The sequence below is a fragment of the Bufo bufo genome, chromosome 5, assembly GCF_905171765.1.
Source record: "Bufo bufo chromosome 5, aBufBuf1.1, whole genome shotgun sequence".
Taxonomy (NCBI): domain Eukaryota; kingdom Metazoa; phylum Chordata; class Amphibia; order Anura; family Bufonidae; genus Bufo; species Bufo bufo.
The window spans coordinates 402,025,546-402,050,216 of record NC_053393.1 but is presented as its reverse complement, the minus strand read 5'-3'; the positions used below and the strand labels follow the sequence as shown (position 1 = coordinate 402,050,216).

Here is a 24,671-nt window from a genome sequence, read left to right as displayed (position 1 = left end):
TCCATACCCTAATGCTACATGCACACATCCACGAACCGCAGATCCGCAAAATATGGCTACTGGTCTTATGCATGCCGCAACTTCTCTGTAGAAATGCCTATTCTTGTCTGCAACACAGACAAGAAGAGGACATGTTCTGTAATTTGTAGAATGGCTGCACAGATGCGAACAGCACATGGATGACTTTTTTGTGGAAATGAATGGAGCTGTTTGCAATCTGCCAAAAAATGCACATCAAAGGTGGACCGAAAATACAGTCGTGTGGATGAGGCCTAATATCCCTGTTGAAATCTCTCACTCTTGCTTGATTGATGTCCCACTTGGCGTAGCTAAGGCCGACTTCACATGCTGTGCGGGACGCCGAGAAATCAAATGTGGACGTGATTGCAGCACCACCCAGATGAGTAGTGGAGAGCACTGCTTGGCGGTGTTAGAACTTTTTTTTTCTCCTGCATACTGAAACTGTCGATTTCAACAGGAAGACGTCTTATAAAGCTATTTTTAAGCCCTTCAGCAACATGCTGGTGGTTATAACAGGTTCCCTTTTACGTACTTGATACGTGGCATGGTATAAAGAATCCACTTGTTGTGCCAGTAACAGGTGAGGTCATCAGCCTCTGCCGGTTTGCTCAGAAAGTGTAAATGAGCGGTTTGTAGCTGGTATCATGGGTAAGATATGTTCCTATCCATGCTGTGCTCAGTCTCTCTTCCGTAAACAGCACTTTAAGCAACAGGGAGCAATTTGCCACGTCCCACGAGTGAGCTTAAAAGAAGACAGGAAATAATTCTGAAGGGGAATACGGGAACCGAAGTGTCTTTCTTTAATTGCTAGTATAATTTTACGAATTACTTTTATAACTCCACAATTTTAGGGCAAGAAGGATATCGGCATTCCAAGCGCTCATTACGATTGCAGCCATTATTAATTAAGAGGAGAAACAGTATGAATCCTACATTAGACGATGACATAGCACTGATGAGTACAATGTCTGGCTCGTGTTTTCCTAGAAGTAGCACTGCAAAGTCTGATTCAGAGCAAATGAGATCTAGACATGATCCCAGCACCATGAGAATAGTAGATTATTATGTGCGAGGTGATGCCACCAAACAGCAAGGCTCATCGACCCACTGAGATAATTGTATTTGCAGGGGACTGGATTAAAGATGCCGACTGACGATATAGCAAGGCGCATCCATTTATACGTTGCAATCAGGCTGTGTTCACATTGTTATTTGAGCCTTATTCCCTTGCCTTCGCCTCCCTATATTGGGTGGATTGTGGGTGGGGAGTGGGTTAGAGGGGGTCTGCCTTGCATTTTCTCTGGTTTGCTAAATAAAAAAATAATAAAAAAATAATAAAAAACACTGACAGCACCGGATTAAAGCACTGCCTAAGCATGGTACAGCGATAGCACGGGCTAAGGATCTGGGTCTGCACCATCACCCATAGGAGTCAGCGGTATGTCCCAATGGACGTCCCATAGTATTGGCCAGGTTTAGTGATAACTCTAAAGCTACTTTCACACTCGCGTTTTGGTGCGGATCCGTCATGGATCTGCACAGACGGATCAGTTCAGATAATACAACCGTCTGCATCCATTCAGAACGGATCCGTTTGTATTATCTTTAACATAGTCAAGACGGATCCGTCTTGAACACCATTGAAAGTCAATAGAGGACGGATCCGTTTTCTATTGTGCCAGATTGTGTCATAGAAAACGGATTCGTCCCCATTGACTTACATTGTGTGTCAGAACCGATCCGTTTGGCTCAGTTTCGTCAGACGGACACCAAAACGCTGCAAGCAGCGTTTTGATGTGCCGGCTCCAAAGCGGAACGGAGACAAACTGATACATTCTGAGCGGATCTTTTTCCATTCAGAATGCATTAGAGCAAAACTGATCCGTTTTGGACCGCTAGTGAGAGCCCTGAACGGATCGCACAAACAGAAAGCCAAAACGCCAGTGTGAAAGTAGCCTAACCCTCACCGTTAAACCACTGAGGGCCTAAGCAAAGGGGATTCTTTCTGTTTCATTGCATTTGTGGCTATAATGCAGGGATGCTTAACTTGCGGCCCTCCAGCTGTTGCAAAACTACAACTCCCAGCATGCCCAAATAGTCTACAGCTATCAGCCTTCAGCAAGGCATGGTGGGAGTTGTAGTTTTACAACAGCTGGAGGGCCGCAGGTTGAGCATTTATGCCATAGTGGGTTGCAATGGCAGTCGGGGCCCTAATTAAGACTCTGTTCGGCCTTACCATTAATGGGGTTGTCCGCTTTATTTATATTGATGACCTGTCCTCAGTATTGGTCATCTATATCAGATGGGCAGGGGTCCGACTCCTGACAACCCAGCTATCACAACTGCAATGGTGCGCAGTGTGATTACACCTCAGCCACCCCTTTCACTTCTACGGGACAGCTCCTTCCTATTCATTTGTACTAGCGCTGTATTCTCTTCAAACAGCTGATTGGTGGGGTTGTCAAGAGTCAGACCCCTGCTGATGTGATATTGATGACCTAGGCGAACTTGTGGTTTTAAGTAAGGCGTACAAGTTTTGGGTTCGGGTTGTCTAAGAATTCCGTTATGGTTACCGCTACCTCGGACCATAACTTATGCTCCGTGGTAGCGGAATCCATAACAGAATTCTTAGACAACCCGAACCTTGTACGCCGAACTTGAAGCCACAAGTTCGCTCAACACTAGTCATCAATATAAAGCGCCTAATTCCTGCCCTTTGCACATTGACTCTAAATGAAACTTACAGGTTGGTCCAGTGGTTTGGGTTCAGCACTCAGAGCGGTTTGGTGTATTCTTTATTTACTATGACACGTGCAGCTTTTTATCATTTTTGCACATTATATGGGTTCACATGTAGTTGGCTCCTCGCATGCCACAGTATTGTATATTATCCTCAGGTTTGTTTGTCACAGTCTTACTGATAATTGTGTCCTGCTGAGTTGAGAATCTATGTTAAACCACATGAGAGAGATTAAATAGAAAACATTTGACTGTTACAAAGTGCGGCTGCTAGGAATTGATTAGGGTTTCAAGGCAGCATCAATGGGCGATATTAAATATTGAATGACACGTGTAAAGACAAATGCTGGCGTATATATAATTTATCTGGCCTGGTAAATGGATTTGTCTTGCAACATGCAGACCCCCCACAGTTATCGAGACTAATCTGGTTAGGACCGGAGTAAATAAATAAAAGCGCTTTATCGCACAATCTAACAGTATTAAATATTAAGGTTTTCAGACAATTGATTTTTAATTCTTAATCATCTTACTCTATACCATATGTAGCCTTGTTTGGAAGTCAAAATTTGGAAATTTAGGAGGAACCTTGAATGAGTATCAACAGGATAAAGCTATAAATGATTAAAGTCTCCTATTATTCATCTAAAATGTTTACTGCAACCAATTCTTATTGGGTTTTTTTCTACAATATTTTTTGTCTAGTTTCCATGGTCAGAAAAAGCTGTCATTGGCTGGAAAATTACCTTACTATATATATATATTTTTAGATTTTTTTTTGCTGAATTTTTAAAATATTTGTTATGTGTCTAGATGCTACTTCAAAGGTGTTTCCAGTTTGCAACAACCTCCTTTACAATAATCATTTATGAAAGTAGCTGTCATTTTGTAATGTATTTCTTTTACGTTTATTGCATTCTAAGCTGTGGTCACATGACCTTGTCCATGCAGCTCTTTCTTATTTCCTGTGATGTTATGTCCATGGACGTGTCAAAGCAGTGATAGGGGAGTGTCTATATAACTAGCTGGGCGTTGTTAGGGGCGCTGACTGAGCTGTGGCAGACAAAGCAGTGCTTAATGGGTTTGGTTAGATACAGGAACAGGAAGTGCTACATAAAGGATGGAAACAAACCAGAGTGGTTGGTTTATATGGTGAAAACGGGTCAGGAGAAGCCAAATTGAAAAAGAAAAAGCGTGGGGAACATGTGATAAGCAACTACATATGAGCATATCTGTTGAAAACCAACAATCCTGGAAAATCCTTTTACATTCTATAGTGAAATCACTACAGACAAAGCATTTTTATGCGCATTGTTTTTGTGTGCGTTCTCCCTCTGCTGCGAAAACACAGCATGCTATCGGTATGACTTTTTAAAGATTTTTTTTCGTTTAGACATCGTGGGGAAAATGCCTGCATAAGATTTTATAATTAAAAAAATAAAAAGCAAAAAAAAAGGCCAAAAACAATGTTTAAAGGAAGCATAACAATTTTTTTAAATGACGGGAATTTTTTTTTAAATATTGTTTTCCAAAAATATATCAAAAACAGATGAAGAACTGAAATGTGTGAATTCAGCCTAATATTCATATTACAATTATTTACCCTAAACTATTTTGTATATGTTAAGTAAAAAATGTGTAATGCAAATTCAGTTCACAGAGTTGTAGAACAGGAAGGAGGTGTGTAATAACATTTTAAGCTGTATTACCTCATGTGATTATCTTCTCTGTCAACTGGTCACCTAAATGACCCTTCACCTTGCCTATCTCAAATCATCCTGGTAATTAACCACAGTGTGATACTCTGTCACCTTGAATACAGATACATGTGCAGATACAGTCCTGATCAAAAGTTTAAGACCACTTGAAAAATGGCAAAAAATCTTATTTAGCATGGCTGGATCTTAACAAGGTTCCAAGTAGAGCTTCAACATGCAACAAGAAGAAATGGGAGTGAGACTAAACATTTTTTGAGCATTCAATTTAATGAAAACAACTAATAAACTGAAACAGGCTGTTTTTCAGCTGATCAAAAGTTTACGACCACACCTCTAAAAAAAAAACTAACCCCCCCCCCCCCCCCCAATATAAATCCAACTTCCAAACATGAACTCAGTAATGAGTAGCTCCGCCGTTATTGTTTATCACTTACAAAATTTGTTTCGGCATGCTCGATGCAAGCGTTTCCATGAGGTGAGTGGGAACATTTCTCCAAGTGGTGAAGACGGCCGCACGAAGGCCATCTATTGTCTGGAACTGTTGTCCATTTTTGTAAACTTCCCTTGCCATCCATCCCCAAAGGTTCTCAATTGGATTTAGATCAGGGGAACACGCAGGATGGGCCAAAAGAGTGATGTTTTTCTCCTGGAAGAAGTCCCTTGTCCTGCGGGCATTGTGTACTGTAGTGTTGTCCTGTTGAAAAACCCAGTCGTTACCACACAGACGAGGCCCCTTTAGTCATGAGGAATGCTCTCTGCAACATCTGGACATAGCCAGCGGCCGTTTGACGCCCCTGCACTTCCTGAAGCTCCATTGTTCCACTGAAGGAAAAAGCACCCCAGACCATTATGGTGCCCCCTCCACTGTGGTGCGTAGAAAACATCTCAGGTGGGATCTGCTTGTCATGCCAGTAACGTTGGAAACCATCAGGACCATCAAGGTTACATTTCTTCTCATCAGAGAATAAAACTTTCTTCCACCTTTGAATGTCCCATGTTTGGTGCTCTCTTGCAAAGTCCAAACGAGCAGTTCTGTGGCGTTCAAGGAGACGAGGTCTTTGAAGACGTTTTTTGTTTTTGAAGCCCTTCAGTCTCAGATGCCATCTGATGGTTATGGGGCTGCAGTCAGCACCAGTAAGGGCCTTAATTTGAGACGAGGATCATCCAGTGTCTTGACGGACAGCCAATTGGATCCTCCGGCTCAGTGCTGATGACATTTTTTTGGGTCTTCTACCTGACTTTTTTGTTCCATAACCCTCAGGATCATTTAAGAAATTCCAAATGACTGTCTTACTACGTCCCACCTCAGCAGCGATGGCACGCTGTAAGAGACCCTGCTTATGCAGTTCAACAACCCGACCACGTTCAAAAAGGGAGAGTTTTTTTGCCTTTGCCATCACAACGTGTGACTACTTGACAGAAAATGACAATGAATCCACATCTTTGCCCAGATTTGGCCTTTTAAAGGCATGTGGTCCTAAAATTTGGATCAGCTGAAAAACAGCCTGTTTCAGTTTAATCGTTATTTTCAATTAATTGAATGCTCAAAAAATGTTTTGTCTCATTCTCATTTCTTCTTGTTGCATGTTGAAGCTCTACTTGGAACCTTGTTAAGATCCAACAATGTAAAATATTATTTTTTGCCATTTTTCAAGTGGTCTTAAACTTTTGATCAGGACTGTACATGTTTTTTCCATCCAGAAAAAGTATGCCCACTACACAACAAACGTTACTTACTGCAGTTCTAAAGATCCTTCGGGATCTTCATGTGGACAACTCACTTAATTGGGGCTGCTTGTTTAGGTCCTTAGTGACCCAGGAACCTGTACAGGATATAACTCTATTTGCCTACATTTTCAGCTTTATCCTAGAGGTTGACTTTATACAGTATCTACTGTATTTCTGTAGACTGTGAAACATAATCTAGATTCTACAACTTTTCCACTGGGATGTGTCATGCCGACCTTCATAGGATATTACTTTGATGGACTATCCACCTATATCACCTCTGAAAATGAGAACCAGAGTAGGTTCTTCTGGAAACTAATGGGAGCAGACATGGACTGTATGGGGCACCATAGTGAAGATTGAAATAAATAAGGCCCTTGCTGGACCTAGTTAACAGTACCACACCTCAAACCATTAGTAACAGGAAGATTCAATGCTCATCATTTGCTAAAGATGTACTGCACATATTCTTCCCACCCATAAAAATCAAGGACTTTAATTAACCTAAACCAAAAAGATCCTTACTTATCAAATGAATACTCAAAAATATTGTTTAAAATATTGTATTATTAAAAAATGTCAAGGCACATATGACAATTAATTATACAAAAATCCAATAATAAAAAAAAAAATGACGGTAATATATATATACTAATGGAGGTCGAGGGATATTATTTAAACTTCAGAATTATGGTATCAGTGTATTAATCTCTGCACGATACAAAAGGCTGTACCTATACTATAGCCATTATAGTGCAATAAACTACAAAAATAATTTACAAAAAATATGTGCCACATATAAAAAAGTGCAAAAAAGCGAACAAGTAAAGCTCAAGTGCAACCATACACAAATATCCACATATTTTTAATAATAAAATAGTTTAAACAATATTTTTTGAGTATTACCTATATTTATAACTAAGGATTTTTTTTGTTTCAAGTGTATTTTCTTAGTTTTAAGGGCAATATCTAATATTTAGGTGTCTGTAATCAATCCAGACCAGGCCCTCACTCTTAAGAGACCTTATAGCAGCCACATGGGCTACCTCTGTAGTTCACATGCCCTTACCTAGACTTACTTTTTAACTTTTTACATGTCCCATTGAGACCTTTCAAGCGCTCCTTTAAATTTGTATATACTTTGCACATGTTATGGTAAACTGTATATAGACATAAAGTTATGCAGTAGTTATCTCAATTTTCTTTAGCAGTGGCAATATTGGTTTTCTCTGAAAATGGCCGCCTACCATTTGCGAAGGTAACAGGTGCAAGGAGCAGAAAAATGTGTGTTCTTGATAACTTCATGTTTGTGGTTCTGAATAAGTTATCACATTGCATGAATATCAAAATATTCACTAAAATAGGTACACAACCTAGAAAACCTGCAATATACGCATAACTTTATCATCATGAACACGGGGAAGCCATCTGCTGCTTCTGTCTTCTGAAAGATGGCTGTTAACCCTTTATCAGGGAGCGCACATAACGGAAAGGTTTAATGACCAAATTATACATGCCTGGGTTATTTTATGCTTATTGCATACAGATAGAATTTTATGTAAGCAGCCTCACAGAAAATTAATAATTTACTTTCATCATTACAGGAAAGAGGGCAGTCAGTCTAATAGTCCAGAAACAAGAAGTCAAGCATGGTGAGATCAGCTCACATGGCTTACTTGTCTGCCATCCAGAGTCTTTACTTACTACTTGATTGAACTGAAATATGACATTAAAAACTCATCCAGTATATTCTAGTGCCATTTTTCCCATTCAGTGACATATTTCTCAGCAGGAGCTTTTTTCCCTTTGATAACATAGCATAGACGGCATTTACTGTCTATTAATTATAGCGTTTTTCAGTTTTTTTTCTAGCTTGTCTAGCAATTGTTTACAGTAACAGAGGCACTGACCAGATGAGCTGGCAATCTAGTACTGTATATCTGCAGTTACAGTATATAAAAAAACACATGACACAAATTATACTAGGGAATCACATATGGAGAAGCTTGCTAATATAAAGATTTAGGGGCACATTTATTAACGCCGGTCTTAAAGCCCCATCACTGGCGGAAGATCCTCCTGAGTTATGAAGAGGTGCCGGCCTCACCATAACTTTGGCGCATCCTCCACCAGTTCTAAATGTAAGACAGCTTCCTGTCTTACATATAGACCATTTTCTATGCCTAAAACAGGCGTAGAAAATGATGAATGAGATGGGCCTGCCGACTCGTCCCCTTCCCCGCTGACATCACTCCCACAATTTTAGACCTATGGCGTGAGCGGGGAAAAGTCACCTAATTTAGGCATATTTCAGAATAGTCTGCATGCCTAGAGTTCTCACATTGAATGACAGAATACCATAGAAGAATGCGTGCTGCTGTTTACTGACCTCCATTTGTTCTGGGGACATGGACCTTAGTGGATCATTGTTGGTGGTATCTCCAGCTTTAGTCTTGGAAGGTTCTGATTCTCCTTGTGGAGATCCAGCTAGTATGGAAGTTTCAGGGAAGTGCTTCTTGGGAACAAGCATGCAAAATAGCTCATCTAGAAGGAACAAAACTGTCTCTCTAATTACACCTATAGGTGGCTCCACTGTAAGTTGTTGACTGACCATTTAAAGACCATTGAACTGTGGATCGGGCTGTCAGCCAAACCAGAGACAGCCTACTGTAGACAGCACAGTTTGATTATATACCAACAATAGCTGAAACCAGCAATTATATACACCGCACGGTAACTGACTAATTTGTTCAATAAAGATTTACATGGTCATATCCACGGGTTTGTTTTTGCTTTTGTAGGAGTTTTACAGTTTTAGAGTTGTTGCTTCTCATTGCCGCAGAATGAGATCCTATAGATAGGTGTTTCTAGTTTTACTAGTAAGCTAAATCATTGATTTACAGGGTAGCCACCTGTAGGTGGCACTAGAGACAGCTTACTTCCTTCCTTCTACAGTTCGTAGAGGAAATACAGGTTAAGGCCTCTTTCACACGACCGTTTTTTTTTTCCGTCTACGGCCCGTTTTTTGAATTCCGTATATGGTCCGTATACGGAACCATTTATTTCAATGGTTCCGACAAAAAAAACTGAATTTACTCCGTATGCATTCCGTTTCCGTTTTTCCGTTCCGTTGAAAGATAGAACATGTCCTATTATTGCCCGCAAATCACATTCCGTGGCTCTATTCAAGTCAATGGGTCCGCCAAAAAAACATATCCGTTCTGTTTTTTGCGGAACCATCTATTGAAAATGTTATGCCCAGCCCAATTTTTTCTATGTAATTACTGTATACTGTATATGCCATACGGAAAAACAGTGCAGAAACGGAAATACAACGGAAACAAAAAACGGAACAACGGATCAGTGAAAAACGGACCGCAAAGCACTGAAAAAGCCATACAGTCGTGTGCAGGAGACCTAACACATATTGCAGTCTGTATTTTCCTGATAGCCTGTCAGGTTCCACAGGTTAAAAGTAGGAAAAACATTTCTAATGGTATTTTCACACTTGTGTTGTGAAGATCCGGCAGGCAGTTCTGTTGCCGGAAATACTTGCCGGATCCGGAAATCCGTGTGCAAATGGATAGCATTTGTAGATGGATCCGGATGCGGATCAGTCTAACAAAGGCATTGAAACACCGGATCCGCCTCTCCAGTGTCATCCGGAAAAACTGATGCAGTATTTTTATTTATTTTTTTGCATTTTTAAAGCTCTGCGCATGCCAAAACACTTTTCATTTTTTGATGCTATATTGATTGACTATTTCTGTTTTGGCCTTTTGTTGTATTGTACTTTACTTTACCCTGGACTACACATGCTGTGTCCTTATATATGGACTTTGGTGGGCCATGTATTTGTGTCTGGTTTTATATTTACCAGATCATGGTTTATTGTATGTCATTTTTAAATGTCTGTATATTTGTGTTGTCCAATAAAATAGTTTGATTGCTTTTATAATTCTTGGATGTGCATATTATTGCAGTTCTCTAGGCCATTTGACTTTTTTGGTTTTCAGTATTATATTTTGAACCGTTAGTGCACTCCAGTTTATTCATTTGTAGTGTGCCCCCCTGATTTCATTGGTATTAGGGGGCACTATGGGGGGCATTATGTATATAGAGGGCACTTCAAGGGTTGGGATATAAGAAATAAAAAATTGAATCATATTCATCCATTTTTAACGGCCGTTAAAGACAGACAGAAAATGGTTTGTAACTGGCAATGAAAACGGCACAGTGTTTTGGTTTTTCATGGTCATTTTTAAGTGTCGTGTGAATGTAGCCTTACCTTTAACATTGATGCCTAAATCATTATTGTTTTAATCATTTATGTTTATTCTTTTACAAATGTCCTTTATTTCTTTCAGAGCAACTTTTTAATGTGAAAAAAATGCAAGAACCTGCATCCCAAACGCGCCATCCTTTGCAGTCTGAAGAAGTTGGGGTTGACCCATTACAGAGTGATCTGGGAAAGCATGATGATCTAGGTAAGAGGCCATGGAGAAATCATACCTCCATGCTGCAGTAAACCTACAGAACTACGAATGGCGTTGATTCCATGATGCCTACATCATATAATATGTCGGATACTTGAACCTTAATTAAGCCAACAAGATGTGCATTTAAAGGCGCATAATATCTGCTTGTTTAATGCTCTGTCATCTCCTTACTGAAAACATTGCGCTTTAATTTGCACCAGATCTTACATTTGCCATACCTTCGTATCGCGGCATTCTATGGGTTTTGTTTTACATAGTTGGCATGATCCTTAAGTAACTAAATGCTTTATTTCTGTGTGATTGACACAAGATACGCATTTGATTACAGAAACCATAAAATCAAATTAAAATAATTGTAGTTAAAGTTTGCAGTTCTTTCAATTTAGGGTAATAATAAGCTTTAATCCTACTGGGAGCTGCATGGGGAGAGAAAACTGTCTGTGATTATGTGTGTCACTGTGCCTGGGATTCTTCTCTCACTCGCTAGCACTGACAACATAGTTTCAGGAAGTGATGAGCCTAACAAGCTGCTTGAAACGTGATCCTTGTCGCGAAAACATTCTGCGAATAGTCTGTTATACACCATGACACCTAAACTAATTTTCCAGTCATTGAACATGTGCATCTGGAACCAAGGAAGTGAAATTTATTTGTAATCTTAAATCTAAAATAACTGTGTTGTGCTTTCCGCTGAAGTCTCACGCTGAACGCGCCGTGCACAGCGTCTGTACGTCTGCTCATAGCTTGTTTTATAGAGGCTGCAGCTAGGAGCCGGTACGGTGTTGCCCGTTTTGTCTGGCATCATCAGAATGACAATTCTGTAAATACTACTTGACGCCTCAATCATCTTTATGGAAAATGATTTTAAAGGGGTTGTCCCACGAAAAAATATTCAAGTTTTAAAATCAGCACCTGGATCTGAATGCTTTTGTAATTGCATGTAATTAAAAATTTTGCATAGCCACTGAGTTATTCAGTAAAATGTGTCCGTATAGCGCCACCTGCTGTTGTTTTTTAGTTTTTTTTTTCCTTATTTCTTTGTTCATCCTTCAACTGCCTCCTGAGCTGTGATAGGGAGAGCATGGACACACCCCCTGAGCTGCAGCAGAAAAGACACTTGATATAAATCTAGCAAAGCAATGAATGAGGAGATCTCTGGATCCATGTGAGGTACAGGGCTGGTTCTAGCTTGTCATGAGATTGTCATGTCCTACATGATGTCTAATTTTACATTATTCATGGGATAACCCCTTTAAACTATACCGCCAGCTATAAGCTTATTTTTATAGTTCACTTTTTCCTTTAAACTGTACAGAGGAGTCTGTCAGCAGTTATGACTATGCTAAACTGCTGACAACACTGTGTAGGAGTCAGGGTTGGGAAGCAGGACAAACATAGCTTTTGTGGAGCCTTAATTATCAGCAGTATTGTGAGTATTTTGACAGTTTCTGCTCTGCGGGTTTGTCCCACGAAAAATATTCTACAGTTTTCACACCAGCACCTGGATCTGTATACTTTAATAATTGCCTGTAGTTAAAAATTTAGTTTAGCCACTGAGTTATTCAATTAAATCTATCTGTTTAGCACCACCTGCCGTTTGCTCTTTTCTTTAATTTTTCTGCCTACTTCATTGAGGTGGACGCACATGCTCAGTTCCATCCTTCATCTTTCACCAGCTGCGGCAAGCAGGACACAGCCCCTGAGAAAGGACTCTCCTCTGAGCTGTGATAGGTAAGAGCTGCAGCAGAAAGGACATGTCCCCACGAGCTGCCAGCTTGAATACAATATAGCAGAGCAATTTCAGCAAGGAATGTCTAGATCTCTGGATCCATGTGAGGTACAGGGCTGGTTCTAGCTTTGTTACAAAGAGATAGTCATGTACTATATGACGTCTAATCACGGGATAACCCCTGTAAGTGCACAAAAGGCGGTGCTTCTCCATGATGTGCTCTCTGCTTCAGACTCCCCCCTCTTTTCTAAATGACAGCTGTAATGGCCTCCTGATTGGATGCTTCAGCTGTCACTCAGAGGGAAGGGGCTGAGCTGTGAAGCTTCTCAATACATAGAGCAGTTCATAATTTATGGGCCGTGTGTTATAGAGCAGTAGAATCAGACATGCCTTCTATTCATTTTAATCCCTGCACATTCTGGGCTTAGTAGTCCAGTTGGTGGTCTTACTCAGTGATTGACAGCTATCTCTATAAGCACACAGGGAAGGCTGTCAGTCGGAGTAGGACTGCCCACTGGACTCCTAAGCATATAATGAGCAGGGATTTTAATGAATAAATGAAAGATTTTACCAAATTTGGCCCCAAAGTGATCGATGACCGGCCTGATTTTGTACAGGCAGGCGTAGGCAGGATCACATCGGGGGGAGGAAGGGAAGGGACATGCTGCATCATCTGAATAATGCAGGCATTTCCGGAGGGCCTCAAACCGGGAGCGTGTCATGCCCGTACTGTAAAGTGTGATAGAGGACGTCCCCACAGTAATGCCTGACACTAGGTTTCTTCACTAGGTCCATATGCAGCACGAGGCTCGAAAATGTCCTCATCTCGGCTGCACTAACCGGCGTCCAGCCACCGGGCCTAGCCAAAAAGGAGCCCGGGTGTTTGAGCAACAAACTGTTGGGCGTACAGGTTTGTCTGCTCCACCATTAGATTTACCAGTTGGTCACAAATAAAAAGACTAAAAAAGTCATATTCATTGAAGCCCACTGTGGAAATCTGGATTCCTGGTTGGCCTTCAAAATCAGGAATCACGGGCTCATAACACTCTGGGGTACACCAGACAAGTTCACCGGCAGGGGGCTCCGGTGGATTTAACTGGTTGGCCGGAAAACTAGTACGAGCCCCAGAGCTGCTCATACTAGGGTGGGACACAGGGTCCCTAGCATGGCGGTCCCCTTGCTCCGCCTTGGGGGCTTATCATCATCGCTAGATGATGAGGAGGACGTGGATGACAACAGGAAAGTGGGGTCATCCTCACTGGGACTCTCGGACTCGGGGGCAAGCTGGGCGTATGCCTCCTCGGCCGAGAACATCCGGCGGGCCATAGGGGAGTGTGTGTCTGCGTGTGTGTGTGCGTGCGTGTAAATCTTTATTCAGTGTGCGTGTGTGTGGGGGCACGGGTGTTCGCGTACTAATCCCTAAAACGAAAAAAAAAAGAAAAAAAAGACTAACTAAAAAAAGGGAAAAAATAATAATAAAATATTCAAAACCGCTGATCAACCGTCCGAAGTGCCGGCCACAGTCAGCGTACGCACAAGGAAAAAAAAAAGTTGAGGGGGGGGGGGGGCAGGGGGGCAAGCTGCAGCACCCCTGGGGGGGGTCTAGGGTCACACAGTTGTGCTCGATTTAGGGTGATGCAATCAGAAACTTTTTTTTTTTTTACACTTCCACTAACTTTCCCTTTATTATCCCTGCCTAACCCAACCTTTCCCTAAAATACCTGGGGGGTGCTGGGGCACAGATAGGGTGCTGGGCACAGATGGGGTGATGCCTGGACAGATGGGGGGTGCTGGCTGAGATCCGACATGTGCAGGCAGCGCTCCTCTCTCCTCGGCTCCCAGACACAAAAGGAGGAGGAGAGGAGCGCTGCTAGGATTTGAACCTCCCGCCACCCGCCCACCTACCAATCAGAGGCGATCCTGAGAGGTGATGTCACCATCACCTCTCAGGATTGCAGGATGGTGATTGGTGGTGTATTATCACACCACCGATCACCATCCTATTCCGGGTTATCGGGTCCCCAGAGACTCGAATAACTCGGAAACGCAGCAAACCGCAGATCTGATCTGACCTGCGGTTTGCTGTGATCGCGGACATGGGGGTCCACAGGACCCCCCGGCGCATTTAGCCAAGGTGCTTGCTCAATGATTTGAGCAGGCATCGGGTTCCGATCACCGCCTGCTGGGCGGCGGTGGTGATCGGAACTATACATGACGTACCGGTACGTCATGTATCCTGAAGAGGTTAAAGAACAGCCTGGGCCTAACAAAGTCCCCCAGGGTTGTCCTGTTTAATCCCTGGTAAGGGAGTGTTTTGCATGCACAGACAGTAATGTTTTGATATAAATCAATATTCTAATCCATTATAAAAAAAATTGATTACTAAAATTATAACTTAAAAATGTAAGTAAAGGTTAAATTAATTTGTAGAAATGCACACACAAAATACTTAAAAAAGAGCTTTCACTAAGTAAAAGTAGTAAAACATAAATGTACATATATTACTTATCCCTTTCATATTTAAATACAATACATTTAAAAAATTTAAGGGGTTTTCCCGACTCCTGATGCAGATGACTTATCCTCAGGATAGACCAATAATATTTGATTGGTGAGAGTCCGACCCTTCGATTCCCCCACTGATCAGCTGAGCCCTACAGCTTGCATGATTGGAACTAGGACTTGAAAAAATAAGGAAGCAGACAGCTCCGTTCAAAGTTTAGTGGCCGTGCTGGGCTACTGCAGCTCAGCTCCCATTAAACTGAATGTGAGCTGAACTGCAGTAACCTCACATGCCCACTACACTGTGAACAGAGCTGTCTGCTTTCTGTTTGATTCACAGTGCTAATTCCAGCGCCAGAAGCTACAGGAAGTTGGTGATCGGTGTTCAAACGAAAGTTTGTTCCCAATAACCGGAAGATATAATTGATCAGCTGATCCGCCGATGAACGAGCAAGCTCGTTTGCCAGCTGATGGGCATCTTCGATTAGGATGAAAGATGCCTGATTATCGGCAGCACATCTCCCTGTGTAATCACGATGGGCTGCTGGTAATCAACAGAACTGAATGAGGGAGCCATCATTCCTCCCACATTCAGCTTGCTTTGGCCTGTGTAATCTATGCAGCGCAAATGAGCACCGATGGATGTCAGGCATTGTGGACATCAGGCATTGTAATCCAGCCCTTATCCTGAATCTTTTCCCATAAAACTACATATCAATTTGCTCAGCTCCATCTGCTCCATAACATGCTGCCTTCAAGTAAGACATCAATTTTAGTGTGACAGATTTATTTTATTTATTTTACTCACTTATATAGCGCTGACATATTCTGCAGCACTTTACAGACATTATCTTTGTTTACCCTTTCTATCTTGGGAAAATTTTTGTATTGAAATTTTTCACTCCCTACCTTCCCATAGCCATAACTTTTTATTTATTTTTTTCATTCGCATAGCTATATGAGGACTTGTTTTTGCGGGACAAGTTGTACTTTTTAATGGCATCGTTTGTTGTTGCAAACAATGTAGTAGGAAGCTTGGGAAAAAATAAAAAAATGGGATGGAATTGAAAAAAACACAATTCCACCAGATTTATGGGTTTTGTTTTTACTGTGTTTCTCTGTGCGGTAAAACTGACCTGTGCTCTTCATACTCCAGGTCAGTATGATTGCCGTGATACCATATCAGTGTAGTTTTTCTTGTGTTTTACTACTTTAAAAATAAAAACTTTGGAAAAATGTTTTTATTTTTACGTCTACAGAGCTGTGTCAGGGTTCATTTTTTGCGGGATGATCAGTACTTTTAATTGATATGAAAACTGGCGGTAAATGAAGATAACTTTGCTGGGGGGAAGGACCACACCCCCTTCCTGCCCAAGCCACGCCCCCTTTCATAAAAATGCCGAGGGTGGCAAAAAGTGGCAGATTCGCCATTTTTTCAAAAATTGTTGCATCTGCCACTTTTTGGCGCAAAGGAGATGATAAATCTTTTCTGGCGCAAAGGAGATGATAAATCTCCCCCAAAATCTTGTTCTTGGTGACAGATTTCTTTTTAACTTTTTTTTGTTTATTTGGACCCTTGCTTAGCAGCATGTGATACTCACGTAGTTAAAGACTGGCATACTATAGTATCACAGGAGTCGGCTGCATCATCAGCATTTCTGAGAGAAATATGCCGGCTGGTCTTTAGTGTGTGATCACTCGGTGGATTGAATAGTCTGTGTGAGCTCTTTACGCTGTGTCAGAAGTTGAGCTGGATACTGTAGTAGGAGCACAGTAGTCGTACCAGTCATGTAGTTGCATGAATGAAGCCAAATTGTCGATGAGCATTTTATGTTGAAATCGCCATGCTCAATACAAAGTGTAACTGTGCATTTATATTGTGTAGGGACAGGGATGTTACAATGACGGGGGCGGCGCTATCGCAGCAAATTTTTGGGGTGAAATTCGGCAAATCAGCCGAATCAAACTTTTAAGAAATTCGCTCATCTCTAGCTATAACATATAAATAATAGGAAACTGACTGGTACAGTTCTCTAGAGTTTACACAGTATAAGGCCTCATGCACACGACCGTTGTGTGCATCTGTGGCTGTTGTTCCGTTTTCCATGATTTTCTGCAGACCCATTGACTTTCAATGGGTCCGTTGAAAACTCGGAAAATGCACTGTTGTTCATCCGCGGCCGTGATCCGTGTTTCCTGTCCATCAAAAAAATATGACCTGTCCTATTTTTTTGACGGACAACGGTTCACGGACCCATTCAAGTCAATGGGTCCGTGAAAAAACAAGGATGCACACAAGATTGGCATCCGCGTCCGTGATCCGTGGCCGTAGGCTACTTTCACACAGACGGATCGCAGATTCAGCTTTTTCAGAGCTGAGTTTTCACTTTGTGAAAACTCAAATCCGACAGTATATTCTAACACAGAGGCGTTCCCATGGTGATGGGGACGCTTCAAATTAGAATATACTAAGAACTTTGTACATGACTGCCCCCTGCTGCCTGGCAGCACCTAATCTCTTACAGGGGGCTGTGATCTGCACAATTAACCCCTCAGGTGCCGCACCTGAGAGGTTAATTGTGCGTATCATAGCCCCCTGTAAGAGATCAGGTGCTGCCAGGCAGGAGGGGGCAGACCCCCCTCCCCAGTATTATATTCATTGGTGGCCAGTGCGGCCCCCCTCCCTCCCTCCCCAGTATTATATTCATTGGTGGCCAGTGCGGCCCCCCTCCCTCCCTCCCTCCCCAGTATTATATTCATTGGTGGCCAGTGCGGCCTACCCTCCCCCCCACCTAATTAAAATCACCTTACCCCATCATTGATGGCCAGTGCGGCCTCCCCTCTCCCCCCCCTAATTAAAATCACCCCCCCATCATTGGTGGCCAGTGCGGCCTCCCCTTCCCCCCCCCCCTAATTAAAATCACCTTCCCCCATCATTCGTGGCAGCGGAGAGTTCCGATCGGAGTCCCAGTTTAATCGCTGGGGCTCCGATCGGTAACCATGGCAACCAGGACGCTACTGCAGTCCTGGTTGCCATGGTTACTTAGCAATTTTTAGAAGCATTATACTTACCTGCGATGTCTGTGATCGGCCAGGCGCTCCTCCTACTGGTAAGTGACAGGTCTGTGCTATAGGCAATGCGCCGCACAGACCTTTCACTTACCAGTAGGAGGAGCGCCTGGCCGGTCACAGACAGCGAAGGTAAGTATAATGCTTCTAAAATTGCTAAGTAACCATGGCAACCAGGACTGCAGTAGCGTCCTGGTTGCCATGGTTACTGATCGGAGCCCCAGCGATTAAACTGGGACTCCGATCGGAACTCTACGCTGCCACCAATGATGGGGGAAGGTGATTTTAATTAGGTGGGGGGGAGAGGGAAGGCCACACTGGCCACCAATGAATATAATACTGGGGAGGGAGGGGAGCCGCACTGGCCACCCATGAATATAATACTGGGGAGGTAGGGAGGGGGGTCGCACTGGCCACCTATGAGTTAAATACAGGGGAAGGAGGGGGGCCGCACTGGCCACCAATGAGTTAAATACAGGGGAGGGTGGTCTGCCCCCTCCTGCCTGGTAGCACCTGATCTCTTACAGGGGGCTATGATACGCACAATTAACCCATCAGGTGCGGCACCTGAGGGGTTAATTGTGCTGATCACAGCCCCCTGTAAGAGATCGGGTGCTGCCAGGCAGCAGGGGGCAGTGATGTACACAGTTCTTAGTATATTCTAACTTGAAGCGTCCCCATCACTATGGGAACGCCTCTGTGTTAGAATATACTGTCGGATCTGAGTTTTGACGATCTAACTCAAATCCGATGGTATATTCTAACATAGAGGCGTTCCCATGGTGATGGGGACGCTTCAAGTTAAAATATACCATCGGATTGGAGAAAACTCAGATCCTATGGTATATTAACTCCTGACTTTACATTAAAAGTCAATGGGGACTGATCCGTTTGCAATTGCACCATATTGTGTCAACGTCAAACGGATCCGTCCCCATTGACTTGCATTGTAAATCAGGACGGATTCGTTTGGCTCCGCACAGCCAGGCGGACACCAAAACGACTTTTTCTTCATGTCTGTGGATCCTCCAAAAATCAAGGAAGTCCCACGGAAGAAAAAACGGACACGGATCACGGACCTACGGACCCTGTTTTTGCGGACCTTGAAAAAAAAACGGTCGTGTGCATGAGGCCTAATGGAAAGGATAGATTTTATCCTATATAGAAAGTGAAATATGTTCAGAAAAGCATTTGTATGTAATGGTATCTACTGAAATACGAGAACATGAACTGCTTATAAAGCAAATGTGGAGCCTTAGGCGACAGATTGATGGTAGACCATTATATACATATTTCACATTTTTCATGTTATTAGGCTTTGTTCTGTTTTAACCACAATGGTGAAAACTTTACCATTGTGCTTAATTAGAAGCTGAGTATTCATCAGGGCCGCTCTGCTGCTCAGGCATTGTGCAGAATGGATTCATGTGTGAGACAAAAGCCAGTAATGAAGATAATTATAAAGGGACTCTACAAGCAGATATTGGAGGTATAGTATTTCGTCTAGTGTTTATGTATGTTTTATGATGACTATTCAAGAACTGTAGTATACATGTATTACTAACTGTAGTGTATGCCCCAAAACTTTCAAGCCTGGATCTCTTCTTTTTTTTTTTTTGGATTGTACTCTGCTCAAAAAAATAAAGGGAACACTTAAACAACACAATGTAACTCCAAGTCAATCACACTTCTGTTAAATCAAACTGTCCACTTAGGAAGCAACACTGAGTGACAATCAATTTCACATGCTGTTGTGCAAATGGGATAGACAACAGGTGGAAATTATAGGCAATTAGCAAGACACCCCCAATAAAGGAGTGGTTCTGCAGGTGGTGACCTGACCACTTCTCAGTTCCTATGCTTCCTGGCTGATGTTTTGGTCACTTTTGAATGCTGCCGGTGCTTTCACTCTAGTGGTAGCATGAGACGGAGTTTACAACCCACAGAAGTGGCTCAGGTAGTGCAGCTTATCCAGGATGGCACATCAATGCGAGCTGTGGCAAGAAGGTTTTCTGTGTCTGTCAGCGTAGTGTCCAGAGCATGGAGGGGCTACCAGGAGACAGGCCAGTACATCAGGAGACGTGGAGGAGGCCGTAGGAGGGCAACAACCCAGCAGCAGGACCGCTACCTCCGCCTTTGTGCAAGGAGGAACAGGAGGAGCACTGCCAGAGCCCTGCAAAATGACCTCCAGCAGGCCACAAATGTGCATGTGTCTGCTCAAACGGTCAGAAACAGACTCCATGAGGGTGATATGAGGGCCCGACGTCCACAGGTGGGGGTTGTGCTTACAGGCCAACACCGTGCAGGACATTTGGCATTTGTCAGAAAATACCAAGATTGGCAAATTCGCCACTGGCGCCCTGTGCTCTTCACAGATGAAAGCAGGTTCACACTGAGCACATGTGACAGAGTCTGGAGACGCCGTGGAGAACGTTCTGCTGCCTGCAACATCCTCCAGCATGACTGGTTTGGCATTAGGTCAGTAATGGTGTGGGGTGGCATTACTTTGGAGGGCCGCACAGCCCTCCATGTGCTCGCCAGAGGTAGCCTGACTGCCATTAGGTACCGAGATAAGATCCTCAGACCCCTTGTGAGACCATATACTGGTGCGGTTGGCCCTGGGTTCCTCCTAATGCAAGACAATGCTAGACCTCATGTGGCTGGAGTGTGTCAGCAGTTCCTGCAAGACGAAGGCATTGATGCTATGGACTGGCCTGCCCGTTCCCCAGACCTGAATCCAATTGAGCACATCTGGGACATCACGTCTCACTCTATCCACCAACGTCACGTTGCACCACAGACTGTCCAGGAGTTGGCAGATGCTTTAGTCCAGGTCTAGGAGGAGATCCCTCAGGAGACCGTCCGCCACCTCATCAGGAGCATGCACTCTTTCACACTTGCGTTGTCCGGATCTGGCGTGTACTCCACTTGCCGGAATTACACGCCGGATCCGGAAAAACGCAAGTGTACTGAAAGCATTTGAAGACGGAGCCGTCTTCAAATTGCGTTCGGTGTTACTATGGCAGCCAGGACGCTATTAAAGTCCTGGTTGCCATAGTAGTAGTGGGGAGCGGGGGAGCGGTATACTTACAGTCCGTGCGGCTCCCGGGGCGCTCCAGAATGACGTCAGAGCGCCCCATGCGCATGGATGACGTGATCCATGCGATCACGTGATCCATGCGCTTGGGGCGCCCTGACGTCACTCTGGAGCTCCCCGGGAGCCGCACGGACGGTAAGTATGCTGCTCCCCCGCTCCCCACTACACTTTACCATGGCTGCCAGGACTTTAGCGTCCCGGCAGCCATGGTAACCATTCAGAAAAAGCTGAACTTCGGATCCGGCAATGCGCCGAAACGACGTTTAGGTTAAGGCCGGATCCGGATCAATGCCTTTCAATGGGCATTAATTCTGGATCCGGCCTTGCGGCAAGTCTTCAGGATTTTTGGCCGGAGCAAAAAGCGCAGCATGCTGCGGTATTTTCTCCGGCCAAAAAACTTTCCGTTCCGGAACTGAAGACATCCTGATGCATCCTGAACGGATTTACTCCATTCAGAATGCATTAGGATAAAACTTATCAGGATTCTTCCGGCATAGAGCCCCGACGACGGAACTCTATGCCGGAAGAAAAGAACGCAGGTGTGAAAGAGCCCTTAAGAACAAAGTATTTCAGAAGAATATTTAATTAATTCAGATCTAGGATGTGTTATTTTTGTGTTCCCTTTATTTTTTTGAGCAGTGTATATTTACTTTCAATGCACTTTCAGAAATGTCTATCTCTGATCATTTGGACATCATTGTGTCTGACATTATCCTGACCTATGAATGAAGACGTGTCCGAAATGTTTGTGCAAGACCTTGTCCATGTTATCTGATAGAATGAACAATGACTTGTCTAAGGCTACTTTCACACTGGCGTTTTTGCTTTCTGTTTGTCAGATCCGTTCAGGGATCTCACAAGCGGTCCAAAACGGATCAGTTTGCATTCTAATGCATTCTGAATGGAAAAGGATCCGCTCAGAATGCATCAGTTCAGTCTCTATTCTGCTTTGGAGGTGGACACCATAACGCTGCTTGCAGCGTTTTGGTGTCCGTCTGATGAAACTGAGCCAATCGGATCCGTCCTGGCACATAATGTAAGTCAATGGGGACGGATCCGTTTTCTCTGACACAATCTGGCACAATAGAAAACGGATCCGTCCTCCATTGACTTTCAATGGTGTTCAAGACGGATCCGTCTTGGCTATGTTAAAGATAATACAAATGGATCCGTTCTAAAGGGATGCAGACGGTTGTATTTTCTGAACAAGTCCATCCATGACGGATCTGCACAAAACACGAGTGTGAAAGTAGCCTAAAATGTTTGTGCAAGGTATTGACCTATGTATTTGATGAGCTGGAAATAAACAAGGATTTGTTTGGAAATGTGTGTGCAAGAGAGTTGGCATTGTCTGCCTAAGTAATAAAAGCAGAAGCGTTTCAGCTACCATTTGAAGTTCATCTGTGGAAGGACACTTCACATAAAAGTGTTTTCCTGACCGAGACTCTAGCTGGGAAGCTCGTTTTAGCAAAAAGCAGTTAGTGTCGCTGGCAGATGATGTTAACTCAATGGATGATGTAGGTTTTCTATTCTTTGTATATACACTGCTCAAAGGGGTTGTGTCAATTCAGCAAATAGCATTTATTATGTAGAGAAAGTTAATACAAGCCACTTATTAATGTATTGTGATTGCCCATATTGCTTCCTTTGCTGGCTGGATTCACATTATACACGGCTCTTTCCATGGTTACTACCACCCTGCAATCCATTTATCGATGGCCTGGATTGCACAGTATAGAAAAAGCACCAGTCTATTTGTGCTCCCATTGTCCTGGTAACTAGACAGGCCGGCACTTTTTTCTATAATGTGCAAGCACGGCCACCACTTATGGATTTCAAGGTGGTCGTAACACAGGTGGGGGTTGTGCTTACAGCCCAACACCGTGCAGGACGTTTGGCATTTGCCAGAGAACACCAAGATTGGCAAATTAGCCACTGGCGCCCTGTGCTCTTCACAGATGAAAGCAGGTTCACACTGAGCACATGTGACAGACGTGACAGAGTCTGGAGACGCCGTGGAGAACGTTCTGCTGCCTGCAACATCCTCCAGCATGACCGGTTTGGCATTGGGTCAGTAATGGTGTGGGGTGGCATTTCTTTGGAGGGCCGCACAGCCCTCCATGTGCTCGCCATAGGTAGCCTGACTGCCATTAGGTACCGAGATGAGATCCTCAGACCCCTTGTGAGACCATATGCTGGTGCGGTTGGCCCTGGGTTCCTCCTAATGCAAGACAATGCTAGACCTCATGTGGCTGGAGTGTGTCAGCAGTTCCTGCAAGACGAAGGCATTGATGCTATGGACTGGGCCGCCCGTTCCCCAGACCTGAATCCAATTGCATTTACTGACTGGTGGTCGCTAGGGACCTATTTACGTTCTTGGATCAAGTAATGTTTTTTCTTTTAAAACTTCACCTTTATTTTGTTATTTTAATAAATATTGACCTTTTATTCTAATTTAATCTTATTGCTATGCTAAAGACATATTTAAAACAATCAGTGGTGCGGATTTGCTCTATATTCTTAGCTCTTAGTATTTTATATTCTTCTAGTCATATATACCAGTTGCTGCGACCTACTTATGTGTGGCTCCTTTTTTCCTCCTGTTTATATATACTGACTGTTAACGAAGGGGGGGGGCTGAGGGAGGGGGGGGGAGAAGGGGGAAGGAGAGGGGAGATTGTCGTTGTTTTATACACTCTCTAGGGAGGTGGTAGGTAGAAGGAGCGTCACAATCTGTTATCTGTTATCTATTATCATTGCCTTAATATGTTGGGATCTATATTGTACTTATTCCTTAATGGTAACAACTGTTGCTTTTACTATTGATACATTCCTACTCTCCCTTCCTATCAGTCTCTCTCCGTCTCCTATATTACCCTTAAAGCCACTGCCTTCTATACAGGTTATTGCTGGCTGCTCTTATATTTGAGCCTAGTCCCTATGGTTCGCTGCTGCTGGGGTTATATCTTTATTTGCACTGTTGTTAGAGCTTATTCCACACTTCACTGCCTAAAACCTAACACTCACACACCCTGCATCCCGACATGTTTCGCTGTAAAACAGCGTCTTCAGGGGATGATGCAGGTGTGAGTGTTGGGGGCGGAGTCCATCCTTTGAATGTTCGCTTTGCGTCACATGTTTTTATGAGGGGCAACTGGTTTCTCTCACCAGTAGAAATTATTTCTTCAAATAGTGTTTTTCACTCTGTGTAGATGCGGTAACGCAGCAAAACCGCAGACAAATGCTCCACTACCTAAATGCACTATATAGAAATTATATTAGTGGTATATAACACCCCTGCTTCAATCAGTTTTTTTGGGAGGAAACTGGTAAATCAAACCAATAGAAATTATTTGTTCCAATAGCGTTTTGCACTCTATGTGGCTGCAGTATCGCAGCAGAACTGCACACAACTGCTGCACAATACAATTGCACTATAATATACTTTCTATGTTATAAAGTACATTGCTCAAAAAAATAAAGGGAACACTTAAACAACACAATGTAACGCCAAGTCAATCACACTTCTGTGAAATCAAACCGTCCACTTAGGAAGCAACACTGAGTGA

The 24,671-nt window shown here is 43.2% G+C and overlaps 1 protein-coding gene across 1 annotated transcript in view; it reads left to right on the top strand.

Moving 5' to 3' along the window:
* The window catches only part of TBC1D5 (TBC1 domain family member 5), a 651,704-nt gene that overhangs the window by 224,236 nt on the left and 402,797 nt on the right, over positions 1-24,671 (top strand). Inside the window, exon 4 of the mRNA XM_040432915.1 lies at positions 10,574-10,693. Coding sequence (XP_040288849.1) covers positions 10,597-10,693 — 97 coding nt within the window. The 5' untranslated portion in view covers positions 10,574-10,596. The remainder of the gene's footprint in view (positions 1-10,573; positions 10,694-24,671) is intronic.